Source organism: Aotus nancymaae, unplaced genomic scaffold (assembly GCF_030222135.1).
Source record: "Aotus nancymaae isolate 86718 unplaced genomic scaffold, 86718_ANA_hifiasm-v0.15.2.pri h1tg000007l, whole genome shotgun sequence".
NCBI lineage: Eukaryota > Metazoa > Chordata > Mammalia > Primates > Aotidae > Aotus > Aotus nancymaae.
In genome coordinates, this window is record NW_026988418.1 from 29,837,264 (window position 1) to 29,858,308 (window position 21,045).

Sequence of the window (21,045 nt, forward strand, 5' to 3'; positions counted from 1 at the left end):
TCCCAGGTAGTCTAGCACTGGAGCCAGTACCCTTAGCCACCATGCTCACTGACTCCATAGGACACATGAGCCACATTTCCATCAGTAGAGAAGACAAAGAATCAGAATAGGACTCCAATGCTGCTATGTACAATCACAGTTTCTCTGATTAAAAATTGTTAAGACCATCCCAACAGCTGCAATCAGCATGAGGTCAATGCCTTCCATTTAAGATCCCCTACTGAGATGACCTTATACCTGAATCCACGGTGGGCAACACCACAGCCAGGCCAATCTCTGAGCTTCTGCTGCATCTATTTCTTGCTGTTCCCAAAGGATCTCCACATGGATCAGTGACTCTGAACACATCCTACCCAAAAGTTAATGCAATCTCCTCTCTCTCAGCTCTGTTAGCAGAGGTTGAAGTCCTAGTAAGAAATACTCATATATATAGATATTAAGTCCTAGTAAGTTGAAGTCCTAGTAAGTTGAAGTCCTAGTAAGAAATACTCAGCATATTGGCCAGGCACGGTGGCTCATGCCTGTAATCCCAGCACTTTGGGAAGCTGAGGTAGGTGGATCACCTGAGGTCAGGAGTTCAAGACCAGCCTGGCTAACATGGTGAAACCACCTCTCTATTAAAAATACAAAATTAGCTAGGCATAGTGGCTCATGCCTGTAATCCCAGTTACTTTGGAGACTGAGGCAGAAAAATCACTTGAACCTGGGAGGCAGAGGTTGCAGTGAGGCAAGATTGTACCATTACACTCCAGCCTGGGTGACAAGAGCAAAACTCTATCTCAAAAAAAAAGAGAAAGACATACTCAGTATACAGATATAAAAAAGAGAATTGGTTTTGATGAGTATGGATTGGTACCCATCCTCAGTGGCCTCCTACTACCCTGGGCTTACTATGACCATGATAACCCACTGGATTTACTAGCCCACTTTATTCTCTTTGTGATGAACATGTCTTCATTATTTTTCTCTCTTGGTCCTAACCAAGCACTTAGTTCATTACAAGCACTTTTGTCAGCCGAGACTCTTCCTATCGTTCTATTTTAAATACAATTTTTTCAAACTGGTTAATTTCCAGATAATGTTCAAAAGTCCCAAGATTTCTGTCAATTCCGATGGTCTTTCAATATCAGGATCTTCTCTGTTTCTTGCCTCTGTATCACTGATTTACCTGTGCATCTGTGTGGACACAGAACTCACTCTTTATGAAAAATGGTGCACTCTGTCAAGTGTATTATCATCCAAGTAGAATAGTCTGCTAATTTTGAAGGGGTGTTGGTAGAGAAGGGGAATCACACCTTGGAGTCCAGATGGCATCCCACCAACTCTGCATTGCTTTCTCTCTCTCTCTTTCTCCTTTGATTGACTTTCTGACATTAAGCAATAATTTTCTTAACTGGTCACACCTTCTGAAGAACAGTTCCAACCAAACGCCAAACTCCTCAAGACATCACAGTCCACCTCAAGCACTTATTAAGATTTTCTTCCAAATAACGCAGGTCCCTTTCCAAGTGTAATACATATCCCTGTATTTTTTTAGCCTCTTAAAAACTGAATTAAAATGGAAAGTTATAAAATTATAGTGACTACCTTCTAGTTTCTCCCTCTGCTCCTCTCATCTAGTTTCCTAAAATACCTATAATACCCCTCCTACACTGCTCTAAAGTCCAGTGCGGCTGCAAGTGGCAGTTTTGTGTTCCTAGTGAAGAGAAAAGAAATTATAATCAACTCATAGTTTTAATACTATGTGTCAGGAACTATTGTAAGTTCTTTCTATGTATTACCTTGTTTAAACTGGCTTAGAGAGCTTAGTGCCACCGTAGAGTAGCTGCCCTGGGCTTTAGTCATCAGAGGGAGCCATTCAGCAAAATGTTGTTCTCCATTTCCTGCTCTTCTATAACGGAAGGAGAGATAAACATAGAAATATAGGGGAAAGTAACAATTTTCAAAATAAAGTTGAAAAAATACCACAGAAGTTTTATCATATAGGAGGCAATTCTGGACCATTCACAGAAGAAAAGATACAAGGTCTGGGCTCCTGAGGCTGAGGCATAGGTTCACGGGAGCCCAACAGTTCAAGGCTGTAGTATGCTTTTGATAATGCCTGTGAATAGCCACTGCACGCCAGCCTAGGCAACATAGTGAGACCCCATCTCTTAAAAATACACAGATGAGAGAGTAAATTGGTTTATTTGCCTCATGATAGTTTTAAATGGAGCCAGCTAGACTGGGACAGTCTCCTTAACGAACTCTCCTCTCAAAAGTGGACCAACGCACTACCCTACCCACTTGTGCTGCAAGTTTTTAACGAGAATTCCCTTCCCACATACACATACCCCACACTTAAATATCACTCAATCAATTTGTTTTGATTTAGTTTTCATTAGCCAGATTTACTGGGGTGGGAATGCCGGGGAAGGGGAGTGTGGTGGTTAATGGTTCTTACTGTTGAACTTTAGTCTATGAGGCAGGAATGATTCGTTTTCATAATAGCTATCAATTTCTTTTTGTTACAGAGGTTCACCAGATAGAGATGGAATTGTAAGTATTTAAATGACCATTTTTATTGAGTTTGTGCTTCAAAATATGCTATGTTTAAATTTCTTGAAGCCCCATTTATTTTTTCCTGTAGGGAAATAAATAGCTTGAATAACTTTTTGGACCTCTCACTGTTGTAATTTTCTATAATAATTGCATGGGACATAAATGTAGTCTTGGTCAAGCTGGACTTATTTATAGCATTTACCTAAGTATTTGCCCCAGAGCAGGCAGGCAAACTAGTCATCCAGATAGTGGGTCACAAGCCAGGCAGTTCATGCAGGGGCTGCTCCCATCAACTGTTATTTCATTTCCAATTTAATTATGTAAAAGCTCATTATGGGAGAATGTTTTTTCCAACAGAGGCCACAAAGTTGTAATGAAGCTGAGATCCAAGAAAATTGAAAGAAGCTTTTCCCCTTTAGTAGTTGTGCTGTAGATACATTTTCTATATTAAATTCAAAAGTAGGAGATGGCCTTGAAAACCACTTAAGCCTGAATTTACAGCCTGAAGGAGGAAAATCTGTCCACTGGATTTAGATTTAACAGTTAACTCTAACTCCTTGCTGGCCGCCAGAATTCTTGCTTTTTTAAAAAAGTCTGTGATGCACGGGCTTAGATTTACCCAAGTTGTGCTTATGGGAGTCTGCACCGACTCCTAAAATGACTTCCTTCAAATCTAAATCAGATGCCTATTCAGAAGGTTCAAAAGAACAGCTGTTACTGAAAAAAAAAAAACGGACTTACATTAGGCTCATTGGAGTGGGAACTAAAATAAACCTGATGGTTAAAAAATTTTTTAAATCACCCTTCATAATATTATACCTAAACTGGGGTGTTAATTGCAGCTATTGCAGGAATTTTTCTTCCACACTTGACTCAAGGTTCGTAGCTTTGGGGTGCCTTTTGCTTTCATGTGGTTCTCACCATGAAATGTTAAGAAAATAGACTGAAATTGATCAGACATTGGGTAACACTATAATCAAGGCTCTATTCAGCAGGGGAAAAAAAAGACCCAGAAGACTCAGCTTCTCCTCACCTCTTGCTTCTGGCTCAGAGCCCTCTCGTTAACTCTGTCTCAGGTACTCTCTGCTTCTGTGTCTCTTCTTTGCTTCCAGCTTGGTCCCCTCCCTGGGTTCTCTGGTCCCATCCATTCTGACCTTTGCAAAGCTCTGTTAGCTACTCTGCTTTCTATCCTTGCTGCTCCCAGACTGGATTGCTGTTTCTTGCTTTTCTACCTCTGCCGCTCTCAGTCTTGTCCTTATTTTCTTTCTCCAAACCCCTGCTCATTGTCTCTAAGGCCCCCTTGCTGCCTTACTGTTCTCTGTGTTCCGAGCAGCATCAGTTTAAATCTCTGGTAGAATGTGCACCTCAGCACCTGGTACAGCAGCTGGCGCATGGCAGGCAACGATGAGTATGTGCTGCATTAATGAACCCAGCAGTTATTCTGGGGATGCATCACCCCCCAGGCCAGGGCTTCATGCCTGAGTTCCCCAAGCCCTTCACCATTCCAAGTCATATGAATTTCTTTATTAACAGTTTCGCCCACTTTGCTACTTAATTAGAAATGCCATAAATATCACTGATCATGATTATTAGGAAAGATAAATTAGGTAATTTTAATTTCTTAGGAAATAACACAGCCCTGTTCTGGAAAAGGCTACGTTCAAAATAAATGCACTTCCTCAGAAACAGGCTTTATAGGTAATGGGAAATTACCAGCTGCTGGTTTTACCATTTAGAAATGTTCTCCAAGTTTTCCAAGTTTACCCTGGTCACTGAATTTTGGAAACCAGTGCTATCTGAGTTTCTGTCTGCTTTCAGTTCTTAGAGGTACCAACCTGATTTTCTTTCAAACTCAGATTTCTTCAGGCCTTATTTCTATAGACTCAGTCCGCTTTGGCCGATACAGCTTTCAAATGATTGCCTTTTGAATGTCAGGTATTGAAATGTATGTTTTCATTAATGTAGTTCCACAAACTACAGGTGGTGGTGCACCTACCTAGTGCTTATAAACTACTTGGTAAACACAAGCTTTAATGTACTGTTGTTTATTTAATGCCAGTTTCTCAAAATCTAACGAAGCTCATCTCTGGTGGCAATGCTTCTGAGGTTTAACCTATAGAGGCTTCGCGGCAGGGCTGCATGCATGAAGGTGGGCCTTGCTCCCCACTGGCTGAATGCACCCATCACTGGCAGAGCTGTCTGTCATGGTGTCTGAGACTTCAGGCAGCTGTGTGTGACAATGCATCCTAACCCAGACACAAACTCTAATTTGTGCAGGGCAAACTAACTTTTTTCTAAGCAGTTCCAGTTTCCTTCCACCCATAGACTGGGAGCATCAGGGTCGTAGCCTTTGCTGTGAGAAGGTCAGTTTTGATCATCCTGAACAGGTGTGCAGGAAAGGGCACAGATTTGGAGCTGTCAGCTGTGTGTGCTGTGTGTATTGGCGACCCGCAGGAAGGCTTTGACCCAAGGGAAAATATGGTGAAGCTAAACTGAACTTTTCTTACTTAAGATTCGAAATACAACCATTTTTATTCAGTCTCTTCTTGTGTGTCCTCATGTCTGTTCTCTATGTGTAAATTAAATGCTGGCTGTATGAGAAATAGATCCACCTGGTCCCTAGAGTCTGGGATACATCTTCCTCCTCCTCCCGTCTTCTTGTGGCCTAACCAAGCTGGCCTGCTGAATAGAGCCTCATTATGGGCCCCCAAGTCCACTCTTTGCTTAAGGAACCCTGCCAAGATTGGTAGGCCTTACGATTTGGCCTAGAGATGGTTTCTTCTATGGTATGTTTGCTGACTCCATGTAATTCTTTATATGTGTCTTGAAGAACAAGCAGATCTTTTAACCACTTTTTTCTACATGAAAACAATCAATTCCAGCAGCCCAGCCCACACGAACCACCCTACAATAGCAAAGCAGAATGTGCGCGTGAAGGAGGAAAAAAAGTTTCGGTAAGGAAACAGATTTTAGTTTAAAATTTCCAAAAGGTTGTAGAAAACAGTGAGTAAAATCCCAGTTTAAAACTTGGAAAACACAGTAGTTTCCATTTGCTCCATTTAAGAAAACTCTTAGATATTTCCAGATTATTTCTTGACTATCTGGGGCCAATTTTTAAATTAGCCATATAGACTTTATGGACTGACATCTGAATGTACTTTTAAAGGGTAATCACACATAAAAGATGTGTGTTTCCTGTTTCACTGATAAAGGACAGGAATTCAAACTTTAAAAAGAATCTACTATCTATAAAGAAGTCTTTGGCTATAATAAAAATATCACCATATAAATTGAGTAGTCATTTCTTAGGATAAGTACTATTTCAATAACATCAGGAATTTGGCATGATTTGTAGGAACCAGTGTATTTAACCAAAGGACATTAGTCAGGGATGCTGACCCTAACCCAAGCTCTGTGGTAGCTATAGCAGTGTTGTACATTATGGTAGCCACATGTGACTAGTTATTAAAATTCAGTTCCTCAGTTGCTGTGAGTACTCCATAGCCACTTGCAGCTAGTGGCTACCATCTTGGATAGCACACAGGTAGAACATTGCCATCTTCACAGATATTTCTATTGGGCAGTGCTGTCCTATAGAATTGTTTACGAAGTCAGTCAAGTCTACCTCAGTGGAGAAAAGATAATATTTAGGCAGTACATCATGTATCTTTAACACGCTTTACCCAAGGATCATTACCTGGCCATGAGCTGACCTTGAAAACCAGAGGCATTCCCAATGGAAATTGAGAACTTTGATGAATGTATAATTGAACATAATTGTCACTATATTTATCTACTGAGCCCATCATATTATCTAAGAACAGATAATACTCCTAACCAAGTAAAATACCTTTGAAGACATGATTGGCATCACTGTGAGCCTCAATTATCTTTAATAATCACATTCAAGTTATAAAAGTTACTTATTCTAAAGGTAGGATTTTTTAATTTTAAAAAGTACAAAAAAAAGGAAGAGGTAAAAATCTATATAACTACAATTCCAAGAGAAAAATCATTGTTTACATTTTGGCAAATAACTGATATGTCTTTCCCTATTAAGTCTGGTTTTTACGTGGTGTTTCCCCACTTAACTGATATTCTTCCTTGCTTCTTCTTCAAAGTTTTCCATTTGAAAATCAATAGAGTCATTATCTTCACTATTACTAGTACTACAGCTGCACCTTTCTCAATGGTTAAACCAACAAAGAATTGTTTTTTTCTTGGGTTTGGGCCAGAAGAATTCCATCGAGGCTCTGGCCTAGCTTTAACCTGCTAATTTTCACTTGTGAAACCAAAGATATTTGTAAGAATCCACTTGCATAACTGAGACCAAATTCCTCTAATAAAGCCATGCGTGTGTGTGTGTGTGTGTGTACTGAATATCTGCCAAAAATAATGTACTGTTATGATTTGTTGTTTGTTTTTAGTATTTGTTTTTAAAGTGTCCCTATGTTTGAAGAAAAAGTTTCTACAGGTTTTGCTTTCCCTTTATCTCAATCTTCCTTTGGTTTTCATGCAAACTGGGAAATTTTCACTCTGACTAGATCTTTAAATTTAGAAACCTTTTTTTCTACAATGTTAGATATATGTTGTCAAGAAGGAAAGAAAAACAAATACACATATATATCTGTGTGTATATGTATAGTATATGTATATTTATATGAGTGTATGTGTGTGCGCATGTATATATGTGTGTACGTGTATATATACATATATGTGTATATATAAGTGCATGTATATATGTATATGTGCACACTATATATATACACACATACATACACACACAAATATATATATATATATAAACTATTTAGCTGAACATATAAACCATCTTGGTTTTTAAGGGCTTTAGTTATGAAGATGAGATTATCATGGACACAAACTGTAGAACTTTGAAAATGTTGAACTCAGTAATTTATCTAATCTCTGGTTTTGGGTAAAAATCCTAGATCACAAAATTCATGAGTTTACTTCTCTGGAAGCTACTTAGTTCTTTTGATCTCCTATCATTATAAATCAAATGTCTGTATTGAACATATTTATTATATATGCTTTCTAAGAAAGAGTGGAGCATTTTGCAAAGAAGTCATAAACAAACAGACCGGTAAAGAGGGAATTAAAAGAGAAAGTAAACATGAGAAAGAGAAAATGGGAGCCCTGTTTATCCTCAAGTGAAAGAAGAATTTTCATTAAGTGGCACATTATATAATGGATCAGTTTTCAATAGTGGCTTCATAAGGTATACATAGGCAGAGTTGATATGGCCTTTGAACAAAGGTTTTACAAAGACCTTTGTTCAAAGTAGAAAAAATATCACTGAAGCAGTAATTCAACAAAGGCAATTCTATGGAAGATTAAAATGATGTAGTCTGCATACAAATAATCTATGTCAGGAGTGGGACAAAGAGGGAGATGGTCACAGACCTTATGTCCCCGGATGCTGATCTGTGGAGGCATGGCCCAGTTCTTATATTTGTAAATTCGAGTGCAGTGGTAGTATATTGGAAGACAGAGGGGATGAACACATTAGCTATTTCTTGTGCACTATTTACCCTTGCCAAAGCCCTGCTAGTCCATAGAATGCCCAGTTAACATTCCCTGTTACTCAATGATGATGGTTATTCTGGGTTATCTAGTGATCCTATGTGCACAGATAAAAAGCTTATTTCTCCACCTATTTGTCAAATTGGGTATTAGTTGTTTACATTGCAGTTCAAGTGACCTTTATTTGTGATTGCAAAATTAGAGGTCCTGTGTTCAAGCCTCATGCATCACCATTTAATGTGTGTTGTTCTGAGATCTGCTATGCATAGTGACATGCCCTTGCTCCATGTGCTAAATATAAGAATGTCGTTGGATGGACCCTCCATTACCAACCTGATTTGTGTTTTTGTCCTTTGCTCACAAGACATAGAAAATCTTGGCAATTTCTATTTGGGTGATGCCACATCCTTACTCAAGTGCTTGTAACCATGTGTCATGGTTGTACTAAGGGACAAAGAAAACTTTAAGATAATCAGAAGAGAGTAGAGCGGACATCCAGTCAACTTGCAATGATGTGTGCTCATGAAGGCACAGATCACACAGATGACAAAAATCCACCATTAATCCTCAAATTCTATTTTAAAAAGTTGATAAGAAAAAGCATTTTAAAAAAAGATTATTTTTAATAACTAGGAGCTGAATGAACTGATTTGGAGCTGACTTCCTCTATGTTTTATCAAGGGGGTAGTTACAAAAAATTGAGTCAATGCTAAAAATGCTAAAAGATTAGTTAATGACTTGGATGAGTACTCTTTGGATATGTTAGAACTAATTGTATAATAATGGCAGCATGGAAGTAAAAATGTTTCCATTTAATATACAGATATACATGGTTATAGCCCCTGTAGGTTTAGAGGATTAAATTATAATGAAGGTGCTGCTAATTCTTCAGTAACTGAATAAAATTTGAACAGTCCATCATTAATATCCCTGTACCTCGGTATCCTACAGTCTTTTGTGAAATAAGTACGTAGGCCCTTTTCTTCAGTGTTATGGCAGCTAGACTTACCATTCCATTACACCATTGTGGCTCCTTAATAAGCTGCTCTAATATGTCTTTCCAGTGCTGGATTTTGATAGCTCTTGCTAAATGCAGATAAAAGTCCAATGTTCTTTGTTCCTTTGTTTTTATTCAAATATTTTCCTTCTAAATTCATTTTCAAATTTATTACAGAAGAAAAGCAATGGGGCACCAAATGGATTTTACGCAGAAATTGATTGGGAAAGATATGTGAGTATCAGAAGATTGTTTCTCTCTATCAAGTATTTTACACTTTAAAAATGAGTTGAGGCATTCTTATAAGAGGACTTAGAAATAAGTAAAATGCTCTCCATGTCATTAGGAAGTGTCTGGCATGTTTAGGATGGGACTGGGTTCAAGATTTAGCCCAAGCTTGTCTAATATTATGAAGTTTCTTGCAATTTATTTATTTATTTATTTATTTATTTATTTATTTATTTTAGCTAATCTGCTATTGTCAATGTTAGCATATTTTATGTGTGACCCAAGACAGTTCTTCTTCTTCCAGTGTGGCCCAGGGAAGCCAAAAGATTGGACACCCCTGATCTTTTTTTTTAATTTTATCTATTATACTTTAAGATCTGGAGTACATATGCAGGTCATGCAGGTTTGTTACATAGGTATACACGTGCCATGGTGGTGGTTTGCTGCATCCACCGCCCTGTCATCTACATTAGGTATTTCTCCTAAAGCTGTCCCTCCCCAATCCCCCAACCCCCTCCTATTCCTTCCCTAGCCCCTCACCCCCCAGGTCCCGGTGTGTGATGTTTCCCTCTCTGTGTCCGTGTGTTTTCATTGTTCAACACCCACTTATGAATGAGAACATGTGGTGTTTGGTTTTCTTTTCTTGTGGACACCCCTGATCTAGCCCCTATAGATATCAGCTGTGTGTGGCCTTCAAATTGTTATTTACTGGGTAGCAAAAAAGAAGTCAATAGTTATCTTGTGTTTTTTTTGCAAGGATTCAATGAGCTAATTATTTGCAGGACATTTTAGTAACCTGCTAGCCTGTAGTATTTGTTCAAAAAATGTTTTTCTAATATTAACTCAGGGTGTTTCAGCCCTGGTTCTATTTCTTAGAAGCTTTGAGAATAGAGGCAAGTCAACTTGATTTTGGCAGGAAAGGCCTCAAGGAGGATGTGACCTCTGAGCAAAGGCCTAACACATACATAGAGGCTAACTGGCTGAACATTTGGGGGAAGAGAATTGCAGGCAGAGGGAACAGCATTGATGAGGTCCCTGAAATGAGAAAGCGCTTGCAGCACCCAAATCACAAACATTGAGAAGGAGAGAACATGCGGCTGAGAGGGGGTCAGTGGAAGGAAATTACAGACGTGAGGCTAGAGAGAGGGGAAGGAGCCAGCCCTGCTGGGCCTTATTGGCTACACAGAGTCACTTGGCTTTTATTCTAAATGCAGTAAGAAGCCAGGGACATGTTTTAGCAGGCAAATAACCTCAATACACTTGTATAAAAACCAAAAAGCAACTCTGAGAACTAAAGAAGGAAGACAAAAGGAATAACACAATAAATGCTCAAAAAAATGGTGAGTTTCAGATATAGAAAGAAAAATACTGTATGATCTTGCTTATATGCAGAATCTTTTTTAAAAAGTCAAATATGGGAAGCTGAAGTAGGAGAATTGCTTGAACCCGGAAGGCAGAGGTTGTAGTGAGCTAAGATTGTACCACTGCACTCCAGCCTAGGCAACACAGCAAGACTGTCTCAAAAAACAAAAAAAAGGGCCGGGCGCGGTGGCTCAAGCCTGTAATCCCAGCACTTTGGGAGGTCGAGGTGGGTGGATCACGAGGTCAAGAGATCGAGACCATCCTGGTCAACATGGTGAAACCCCGTCTCTACTAATACAAAAAATTAGCTGGGCATGGTGGCGCGTGCCTGTAATCCCAGCTACTCAGGAGGCTGAGGCAGGAGAATTGCCTGAACCCAGGAGGCGGAGGTTGCAGTGAGCCGAGATCGCGCCATTGCACTCCAGCCTGGGTAACAAGAGCGAAACACCGTCTCAAAAAAAAAAGAAGTCAAATACATAGAAACAGAGTAGAACAGTAGTTAGCAGGGGCAGAAAGAAAGAAGAAATGAAAGAAGTAAGTCAAAGAGTACAAATTTGCAGTGAGGTGAGATGAAGTCTAGATATCTAATGTAGTAAAAATTTGCTAAGAGTTTAGGTGCTCTAATCATACACACACACATTAGAAGGGTTACTGTGGAAGGTAACAGAAATGTAAATTTAACTGTAGTAGTCATTTTACTATGCATATGCATATCAAAACATGTTGTACACCTTAAATATAGACAATAAAAATCAATTTTTAATGGGCCTTTTTCCATGGTATATAGACCCACTTCTCTCTCCATGGTTATGGCATTTTCACTGCTTTATTAACTCCCAAAAGTAACTGTCCAATTCTGCCTTCTCTCACTGGCAGACCTGTCACCTCAGCTTCAACAGGGCCACCTACAAATGCTTCATTTTCCTTCCCTCTAGGATATAGGGTATAGTCTGAAAGGCCAGGGGTCAGAACCTAGGTCTAACATTTGCTAGATGTGTTTCCTTGGGAAATGGCGTCTGATTTCTCTTATTTTCTTTCTTGATAAATGGAATAATTCTTTTCACATATGCTTTTTAAGTGATTCAGTGAGGTAAAGTATAGATCACAATGCTTTCCATATAATAAGAATCCAAATCTGATCATTCTAATCCCAACAATGCAAACTGCCTTTTTATGTTTTCTGCTTCTTTCCAAAAAATATTAGTTGTCTGCTGTCAGAATTAGCTCAGCTGGGAGTACCAGCACTCTCCCACAATTTGAGGGTAGAAATATTGAAGTCCTCTTGAACCTTCCCTCTGCCTTTTTCCTATGACTGATCTGTTACCAAGAATCAATAATCCATCCTTTCAAATGTCCTCAGTTCATCCCATCCCACCAATAACTTTATCCATATTCTTAGTACCTCTTGCCTGAATTGATGCACGTGTTTTGAATTCGTTTTTTTTCCTCCAGTTCTTCTGCCCCAAGGCTATCCTGGAACATACTTCCAGAATGCCTTAAGATTTTGCTTTCAGCATGTCCCACCCTGGCTGAGAAGCTGCAGTAGCTACCTCAAGTCCAAACTCTCCCCCTGGCGTGTTGGCTCTCATCGTCTCATTTCCCCATCTCCCGCTGTGCAGCTTCTTCTCTAGCCATGTTATCGTTGCTATTACCCCGTCTGCCTCGCCATTTGAGTCGCCCAGTGTCCATTCCCATTTTGGTGTGTCTGAATCGGCTCTGCCTTACCACCTAGAAGGAGCTCCCACTCTGCCCTCTCCTGTCTGTCCTGAAAGATCCATAAAGACCACCCTGATTCTTTTAAACCTCACTAATTTCCTTTTCTTTGAACCCTGTCTAACACAGATGTTTTGTGTTTCGTATTTTCTTTTTAATTTTTGCCTACCAAAATACATTTCAATTTCCCCGAGGACAGATAGTTTCCATTTCTTATACCCATGTTGCTTAGCACAGTCCTTGGCTTATAGGAAATGCATGTTAAATTCTGTTTGAATGCTTTCTTTCATTGAGAGTTGATTCCTCCTCGTTTATTTTCCCAGTAGGAGGACTCTCCAAGTATCCTTGAGTAAATATCTAAACATATTGCTCAGAATTCATTTCAGAAGTTAAAAGCTTCATCTCCTAAAAGAAAAGACTTTTCTATATCCTTAAATAGAAGACTCTAGAAAAAAATAATTTCTTGATCACTGTTAGGATAATAATTACTTAATGTGCACTTGTGTTTTATAGAACTCTCCTGAGCTGGATGAAGAAGGCTATAGCATCAGACCCGAGGAACCCGGCTATATCCTTTCTTTATTTTTTTATTTTAATTTTCATTCACTCTCAGGAAACAGTAAGATAAATTCAGATTTTAGACAGATAATGAAATAACCTAATCTTCACAAATCCTGTTATTCCTAATATTAGAGATGAATAAACAGCACTGAGAACAGCCAGAGCTCTAGCAAGCAGGCATTTTGCCTTAATCTATTCATAGAAAAGAGAGAGGAGAAAGAGAAAAATGTGCTAAAAAACAGTTGTTGAAATGGTGGATATTGGGCTGTCTGCTAAACCCTGATATGACTGTCATTTATAGTAACTAGAAAATAGCTCTGTCTTCTCCCTACAATTCATCTCTGGGCAAAGCATGTCACACCGATGCATTTAAAACTCATCGCTGATCACCCATAAAGCAGCCTTCCTCTCTCTCTAACTGAGTAAGCTCACATGTGCCTGTCTGTGTGTGCTGAGTGTGACACAACCAATAGCCAACTGCAGCAAAAATGTAGCATATTATAACCATTGCTTCTTGAAATTCACCATCCTTGATCATGTTCTGAGGAAGGGTGAATAAATCTAACCCTTTCCTCTTTTATTTTTCTATGCTTTGCTTTGATTTTCTAAGGACACTTACGCTGTCTCTATGTGCAATCGCTCTTGCCTTAGAGTCATTGTCTCCCAGTAGAAGAAAGAGTTATGTATCTTTAACTGTGTTCTACCTACCAAAGGAAAGCACTTTTATTCTTCGAGTGAATCGGAAGAGGAAGAAGAATCACATAAGAAATTTAATATCAAGATTAAACCATTGCAATCTAAAGACATTCTTAAGAATGCTGCAACTGTAGATGAATTGAAGGCATCAATAGGCAACATCGCACTTTCCCCATCACCAGTGGTGAGTGTTTTGTGTGTGTGTGTGAAGCTTTGGTGAGACTGAGCAGAGCTATGTTCTGCCTATATGCAGTAAGTCGATGAGAAACTTCTTAAACTGAAGCCTGCATATGGTCACCATTTCATGAATTCTATAAACCTTAAGAAGCTCATTCTAGCTGGAGAAAGTTGTACTTATTTTATACTGCAGTCTTGTGTTTTTCAAAATGGTGAAAAGGTGTGGATCCACATTTTCTTTTGACTTTTTACTGCAAGCATTTTATAAAGAAAAAAAAAAGTTTGTCCAGACTTATCTCTGATGCAGACTTAGCAACTAGAAACAACATGAAGTTCACAAATTTGCTAACAGTAATTTTCAAAAACACATCTTCGTTTCCTTTTTTATGATACACCACATGAAAATACATGGAAGGAAATTGTTCTTTTTTTTCATTGCTATCTCTAAAACCAAAAATTAACCAAAATCATAGTCTAAATCGATGCTAAAACTGATATCCTTCATTTTATTGTATTATCAAGTTGACTTAAATCATCTCACCTTTAAAGTACCTCAGATATGAGTATGGTCCTGTTTATATTATTCAAATAGGTATTTTCCTATAGACAAACGAAGGCTTTGGGGGAAAAAAAGAGGTATTTTTACAATATTTGCTCTTCCATTCCCCAATTTCCAGCTAGTAAATTTCTTTAGTTGCTGAATTCTGAGTTCCAACATCTACAGTCTTTTCTCTGTGTTTGATAAATGCCACCATTGTTTTCTAAAAATAGTTCTGAGCAACAGATGAAGGCTCTCAAACTGGCAGCTAATATGTTCTTGGCATCTTCTTTAGAGAGATGTGATCTCCCTGTAGCATTCCCCCGAACAGGGTAGTTAATAAATGCTGAACCATTTTTGAGATGCTTCAGGAAACATCTCAGCTAACCTTTCTAAATGACTTGTAATCATCTATCTTTTGAGAATAAACTTTTGCCTCTCTGGGATGAAAAATGTCTACAATGATTCTTTCTTTAGTGTTTACTGCTTTTAATGGACTTGATCGCTACTGTTGGTGACGACCAAAATGATTGCTAAGAGTAACTAACCACAGCAAATAATATTTAAGGTAATTTTTAATCATATGCTCCCCTGCTGCTTTAAGATATCTTCTTGAAAAGCGAAGCATGAAATAGATTAGTTTTCTTTCCCTTCTGCAATGGAAGGAGCAGATTTTAAAGTTACATATTGACCTGTGAGTTTGAGTAATGGCGATATTTTAAATGCATACTGTTTCACTTTTCAGTGGCATCTTTCAAACTACTTTTTACTTACTCAATAATCTTTTTAACTAAAAATCTCCTTAAATGTCTAAAACCAGTTTATGGCCAAGTCTGTGCAGTTTACTCACTTCTCTCAGTTTATTCTCTGTGTAATAAACTGGCCCTTTGGAAGCTACCTGGGGTAAGTAAAAGAAGGCAAGTTCAGAGAATTAAGTGAACAAATTTATGTGAAAGCAAATGTACTGGAATAATCCCAGAAACATAGTAGATGTTTGCTGGAATCTAGCTGAATCCAGGAAAGAAGAGATTCCCTCTGTTGAATAGAATATGTAGGCCTAAGTTATCTGGTAGCTATTCCTCCAACCAGATATGTTGTGAGATGCAGCAAAAAGTGGTGGTTTACTCTGAGCTCTTCTCAACATCTGTTTTTAAAGTAAAATATTGACATGATGTGGTTAAGATTCTGGTGAAAAAGTATTAAGGGAAGCAGAACGAAAACTAGATGGAAACACTCAGAGACAGTGACCTCAGAGTTACTCTGTTTCTGCAAACCAGCAATGCCACAGACCAGGGGACACTCAGCTCCCCCTCCCACCACCCGCACCTCCAGTTTGTTCCCTGTTATGTGAGAATCTGGATCTTTGATTTCTGTGATTCCTAAATAGTTACTATTTTTGATATTTGGTGTAGAAGAATGAGCTGTTATTATTACTTTAGGAAAAGGTGAGCATGTTTCTGGATATACGTTAAGTCTAAAGACAGAATTGTAACTGAAAACATATTCTTGGTTTTAGAATCCTTGCCCTCTCCTAAATAACCCATGTGTAGATAGATAGATAGATAGATAGATAGATAGATAGATAGATAGACAGATTTTTTTTTAAGATGGAGTCTGGCTCTGTTGCTCAGGCTAGAGTGCAATGGCGTGATCTTAGCTCACTGCAACCTCAGCCTCCCGGGTTGAAGAGATTCTCCTGCCTCAGCCTCTCAAGTAGCTGGGATTACAGGCACACACCACCACACCTGGCTAATTTTTGTATTTTTAGTAGAGACAGAGTTTCACCATGTTGGTCAGGCTGGTCTTGAACTCCTGACCTTAGGTAATCCACCTGCCTCGGCCTCCCAAAGTGCTGGGATTACAGGTGTGAACCACCATGCCTGGGCATGTACATATATTTTATAAATGACATATACAGCACTTCATCTCCAGAACCAGATAAGTAACCTGAAATTCAGCTGGTGCCATGATAAAAATGGCAATGATTTTGGACTTTACATGTTTCCAGCCAAACGAGCAGACAATTATACATCCGTACTTTCTTTAGGTACTAAAAAAGAAATAGGGTCTACACCAGTTAATGATATATCAGAATGTTTTATTTAAGCTATGGTTCTTATCCTGCAAAAGCATCAATCATTACATTAATAGAAATAGGGGAATATTCAAATAATAAACTATTCATAAAAATGGTTTACATTGGACTTCAGATTTGTTTCTTTTGAAGTTTTTAAGATAAAGTTGTGCTCACTTATTCTTTTAATTTATTTATTAATACATATCCATGAACTATAACCAATTTGATCTCTTTTATCATGAATTGGTTTTATTTTACTTGAATAGTTTGCAGTCAAATTAATGAATGAAAGAAAATGGGAGGAATGAATGAATCATATATCTATGTGTATATACAATATAAACTTATCTTAAAATTACTTCTCAAGACAATGTCAGCAGCAAGACAAATCAAGACTTTAATTGCTGGCAACAATCCTACTGTAGAGTTAGACAAACATAATTTCAGTCCAGGTCTTGCCTTAGCCCTTGATTCTTATATCGAAATAAAATATAATGTGGGCCAGGACAAGGCAGAGCATCAGAAAGGAAGAAGGATAATGCAGGATTTAACTCACAGGTAAAGGATATTAATTCTTATTCTTATCATATTCCAGTCTTCTGATAATATACCATGCTTACGGGGCAAAGAGTGAACATCACCCAAGTCTGAGATGTTGATTTGGCATCCGTATACATTAGAATATTTGTTTAGCTGTTTTAACAGAGACCAAAATCATAATGGCTTAAACAAAATAGGTGGTTTCTTTCTCTCCCACATAAAAGTCAAAGCTGATAGGCAGTCCGGAGATAAAAGAGTCTTACTCCAGAGGTCACTCAAAAACCCAGGAATTTTCTGCATTATTGCTTCCCCTTTCCTAGAGTGGCATTGCTGCCTTACCACCAGCAGGTACTGCTGTGTACCAGCCTTGGGATGGGCGAAAAAGAAATAAAAAGCAAGAAAACAAAAATGCATGCATCATTACCACCCAGATCCCACTACCATAATTTAATCACATGGACTCATTTGCTGCAAGGGACTCTGGGAAATGTAGTGTTTTGCTAGATAGACATGTAGGCCACTAACATTCGGGATTTTATTACTAAAAGACAAAGGAACAAATGGCTATTGGTGGACATTGACAGTTTCTGCCACCTTGTTCTGAATTATATTGTATCTGCATCTTAAGGTTAGAATTAAGTAATCTCAGATTATTTCAGGGAGTTCATTAGGAAATGGGATTTCTTCCCATATATGTTTAAAATTATTCCCAGTACCTATTGAATCCAGAATGTTCTATAATAATTTTCTAGTCACTAATTTATAAACCTAGTGATACTGTGCTGTGTGTTAGCTATCAGAAACATTCCAACACTCCAATAAGAGTAGTGAACAGAAACACTTCAACAACAGTAGTGTCCCTCTGTCTTCCGCAGGTTCGCTGTTTCTGAAGGCAGGCTGTTCCACTGTTGAAAGACAAGTCTTCCTTTTATCAAATTAAATAAGTAATTTTGTCCTTGATTATAGTTGTACTCTTTAAAGGATAAACAAAGGGCAAGGCCCTTTCTTTTACCGGTTTTCCATGAAGCAGAATGACTCTGACTCCAAGTTTAGTGTGTAGGATATTTAGTAAGGAGTGACCTTGGACCTAATACCTGTGGTGTAGGGTGGGCAGAGGGAGAAGCTGAGCTGTTTTACACAACCAACAACAGCCATAGCTGATCCCAGGGAAACTCTGGAACTACTAGGAGCCTTCAGAGTTCATGTGAATTCGGCTAAGATGAATAAACTTGATACTGCTCAATCCATCAGTGCTGTGATGTGGTCCACACTAGGAAGGGGCATGCCCTTGGGTTAGCTAGCTCTCTGGAGCTGAGGCAGATCCTGAGGCGCTGACCATTGAAGGCTGCCAATAGCACTCCCAGCAGCTGGTGCAAGAAACCCTTCTGAAGATTCCTCACGGAACATTTTGGTGTCCATCCCAAATTCCCTGTTCTTGACATAAGGCCTAGTATATCATTGCCATTCCATTAATGCTTGCGAGTGAGTGAGTGAGTGAGTGGTGAGTGAACAAGTATGTGAATGGGACTAGGCCAAAAACAGAGAACTGGCAAGTCACCACCTTCCAGTTTTACAGCTCTCCACTGATAACACCCTTCTGCCTCCTGTGTTCACCACATAATGATTCTCCTAACTGTGCTCTAATCCTGGGCACATATTTTCATCATTTTTTTCAAAACAAGACTGAATTTGAGACATTTGGGGTGTCTACAACCTTGCCTGGATCTACCAGGCCAGAAACCCTATCAGAGAGAATGATAGGTTCAGTTTGCCCTGTTGCTTTGCACTGGCACCTAGAGCTAACACCTTCTTTTCCAAGTGCTTTCTGGCCATCTGTTTAAATATCTTGTTCTAGAATTTTGGGTTAATAACAAGCAGGTGTGTAGTAACAGAAAGTACATATCACGTGGATTCAGATTGTCCTGGGCCCCAGCCCAGGTCAACCACTTTCTATCTGTGTAACCTTAGATAAGCCCCATAACTGTTCTAATCCTCCCATTTCCACCACTGTAAGGAAGGATGATAATAATCCTTATGGACCTTTTGTGTACAAAATCCTTACAACAGTACCTGATGTGTAGTTGGTACTCTGCAATTGTTCATTTCTTCATTATTTAACTTAGATTCTTAAAAAACAAAAAACAAAAAAAAAAAAACTTCTTTTTTTTCAAGGGTCATGCTCTGCTTCCCCGCGTTCAGCCTTCTGACCTAACAGCATACTGTGTGTTCATGTCCCAGATTAGAAACGTATCTACATCTCAAGGTTGGAATTCAGTTAGCTTGGAGCTCCATTGCCTATCTCATACTTTAATTCTGAGCCAGATCTGATCTGCCTTGTAGGAACTACTTTTAAGTTAGCTTTCTCCATCCTGGACATTTGTGATGATTTCTCTTTAAACACAAATAGAAACTTTGTACATACCCGCTGAAAGAACTGAGATACAGTGGGAAATGTGACAGCCCTGACCTCAGCCTCTTGCTAGCAGTACTGCTTAAGTAAGGTACTTAAACCTCTGTGAAAGCCTGTTTCTTTCTGTCTAAAATGGGACAAACAAACAGCTACCTCACAGGGTGGTTGCTGCCATGGTCATCTCTTTCTGCTAGTGCAATGTAAAGACCACTATCCCTAAAGGAGGACATAGAGACAGAGATGCAACAGGAACAGTTCTGTGGTTTGCTTGCCTTTACACCACACTCCCTACATTTAGGGTAGAAGCAAAGCTCCATTATATCATATAAGAAATGGCTTTGTTCTTAAAGAGTAAAATAATTTTTTGAAGGAAGGTAAATAAAATAATCAGTGGAAGAATGAATTATAAGGAAATATGCCTTCACACACACACACACACACACACACACACACACACGAGTCAGAATTCAACATACAATTGAATTGAATTAAATACAATTCCCTTTAAGATAATTTGAGGACAATAGAAATGACACTTATTCTAACGATGTCTCAATTACTCAAGCAAGTGGGTTCTACCTCCTTTTAGTTGATTACCTTTGGTATGTTGCAAACCCAGTGCCTTGGTTCTTCATCTATAAGTGGGGTGACTCCCATACCTACTTTTGGGCTATTTCGAGGGTTGAATGATATAATATGTGTAAAGTACTCATAATAGAAGCTACATGTAAAGATTGTCTCATTGCTATAGAGCCTAGGGCACATTTTAAAGAATATGATTAATAATGATACATAAGGTAACTCAAATATCCAAACGTAATTTAGAGCCAAGACCCGTAATTAATTACCCTAAGCATCAAACTGGAAAAATGTGTTCATTTTTTGTGATCCAATGAACTAGTTTTGAGGGTAATTTCAGAAGGAAGCATCCCTAAATTGTTTTGCGTACCATTGACATTCCCTGAATACATATGGTATGTCTTCAGGAGACCTGTTGAAGGCTGATGGTCACAATGGCATATTTCATTGTGCATCATGGATAATTGACTTTGTTTCTAATTCCCCCTTCAAATTATTTCACCAAATATATGTTGAGCACCCTCCATGTAGCAGGCACTGAGAGCTACTACCAGAAATACTGAACAGTCTGAGAAAACAACCTCTAGCAGCAACCAGAAGCTGAAATTTTTCTTGTGGTTCAAACCCTTGCCTGTCTTCACGTCAGTTTCCTGTTTGAAGATGTGGTCTTCTGCAGTCCACATTCCCTCTGGCCTCCGTTTCAAGGTCTCCTGGCTTGCTCACCCTTCCTAGGGTCTCGGATACGGACATCTCCGTTCCTTCCATATCCCACAGGGAGCACTGTCTGACACATCTGTACCGTATTCTGTGCTCACCAGGTACTTTAAAACCTGCGGCTCCCATGGCTTTTGTGGAAGTGAGAAGACAAATACTATGGTTTAATCCTTGATGTGACCTTTTCCTTTTATAACGTGCTGCCATTGATTCCTTTATTTTTGTTTTTTGGTGAGCCAATAATCCCTTCTGGTTTACCTTGAGAAGTTGTCTTTTAACTACAAGTATTTGTTCCTTAGTGATTAAGAAATTGTGCTCTGGAGTAAGTCAGAACTAAGTTTGCATTCTGGCTTTGTGTTTATTATCCA

General features: G+C 38.8%; 1 protein-coding gene across 23 annotated transcripts in view; it reads left to right on the top strand.

The window, feature by feature from the left end:
- The window catches only part of SGIP1 (SH3GL interacting endocytic adaptor 1), a 220,181-nt gene that overhangs the window by 98,442 nt on the left and 100,694 nt on the right, over nucleotides 1-21,045 (top strand). For 8 of the 23 annotated variants that reach the window (XM_064372455.1, XM_064372456.1, XM_064372460.1 and 5 more), the window contains 5 exons: nucleotides 2,514-2,538; nucleotides 3,534-3,617; nucleotides 9,260-9,316; nucleotides 12,899-12,953; nucleotides 13,651-13,826. In XM_064372455.1, the coding sequence (XP_064228525.1) occupies nucleotides 2,514-2,538; nucleotides 3,534-3,617; nucleotides 9,260-9,316; nucleotides 12,899-12,953; nucleotides 13,651-13,826 (397 nt within the window). Of the gene's footprint in view, nucleotides 1-2,513; nucleotides 2,539-3,533; nucleotides 3,618-5,423; nucleotides 5,496-9,259; nucleotides 9,317-12,898; nucleotides 12,954-13,650; nucleotides 13,827-21,045 lie in introns of all 23 variants that reach the window. The other 15 variants (XM_064372457.1, XM_064372471.1, XM_064372472.1 and 12 more) reach the window with 3 other exon arrangements.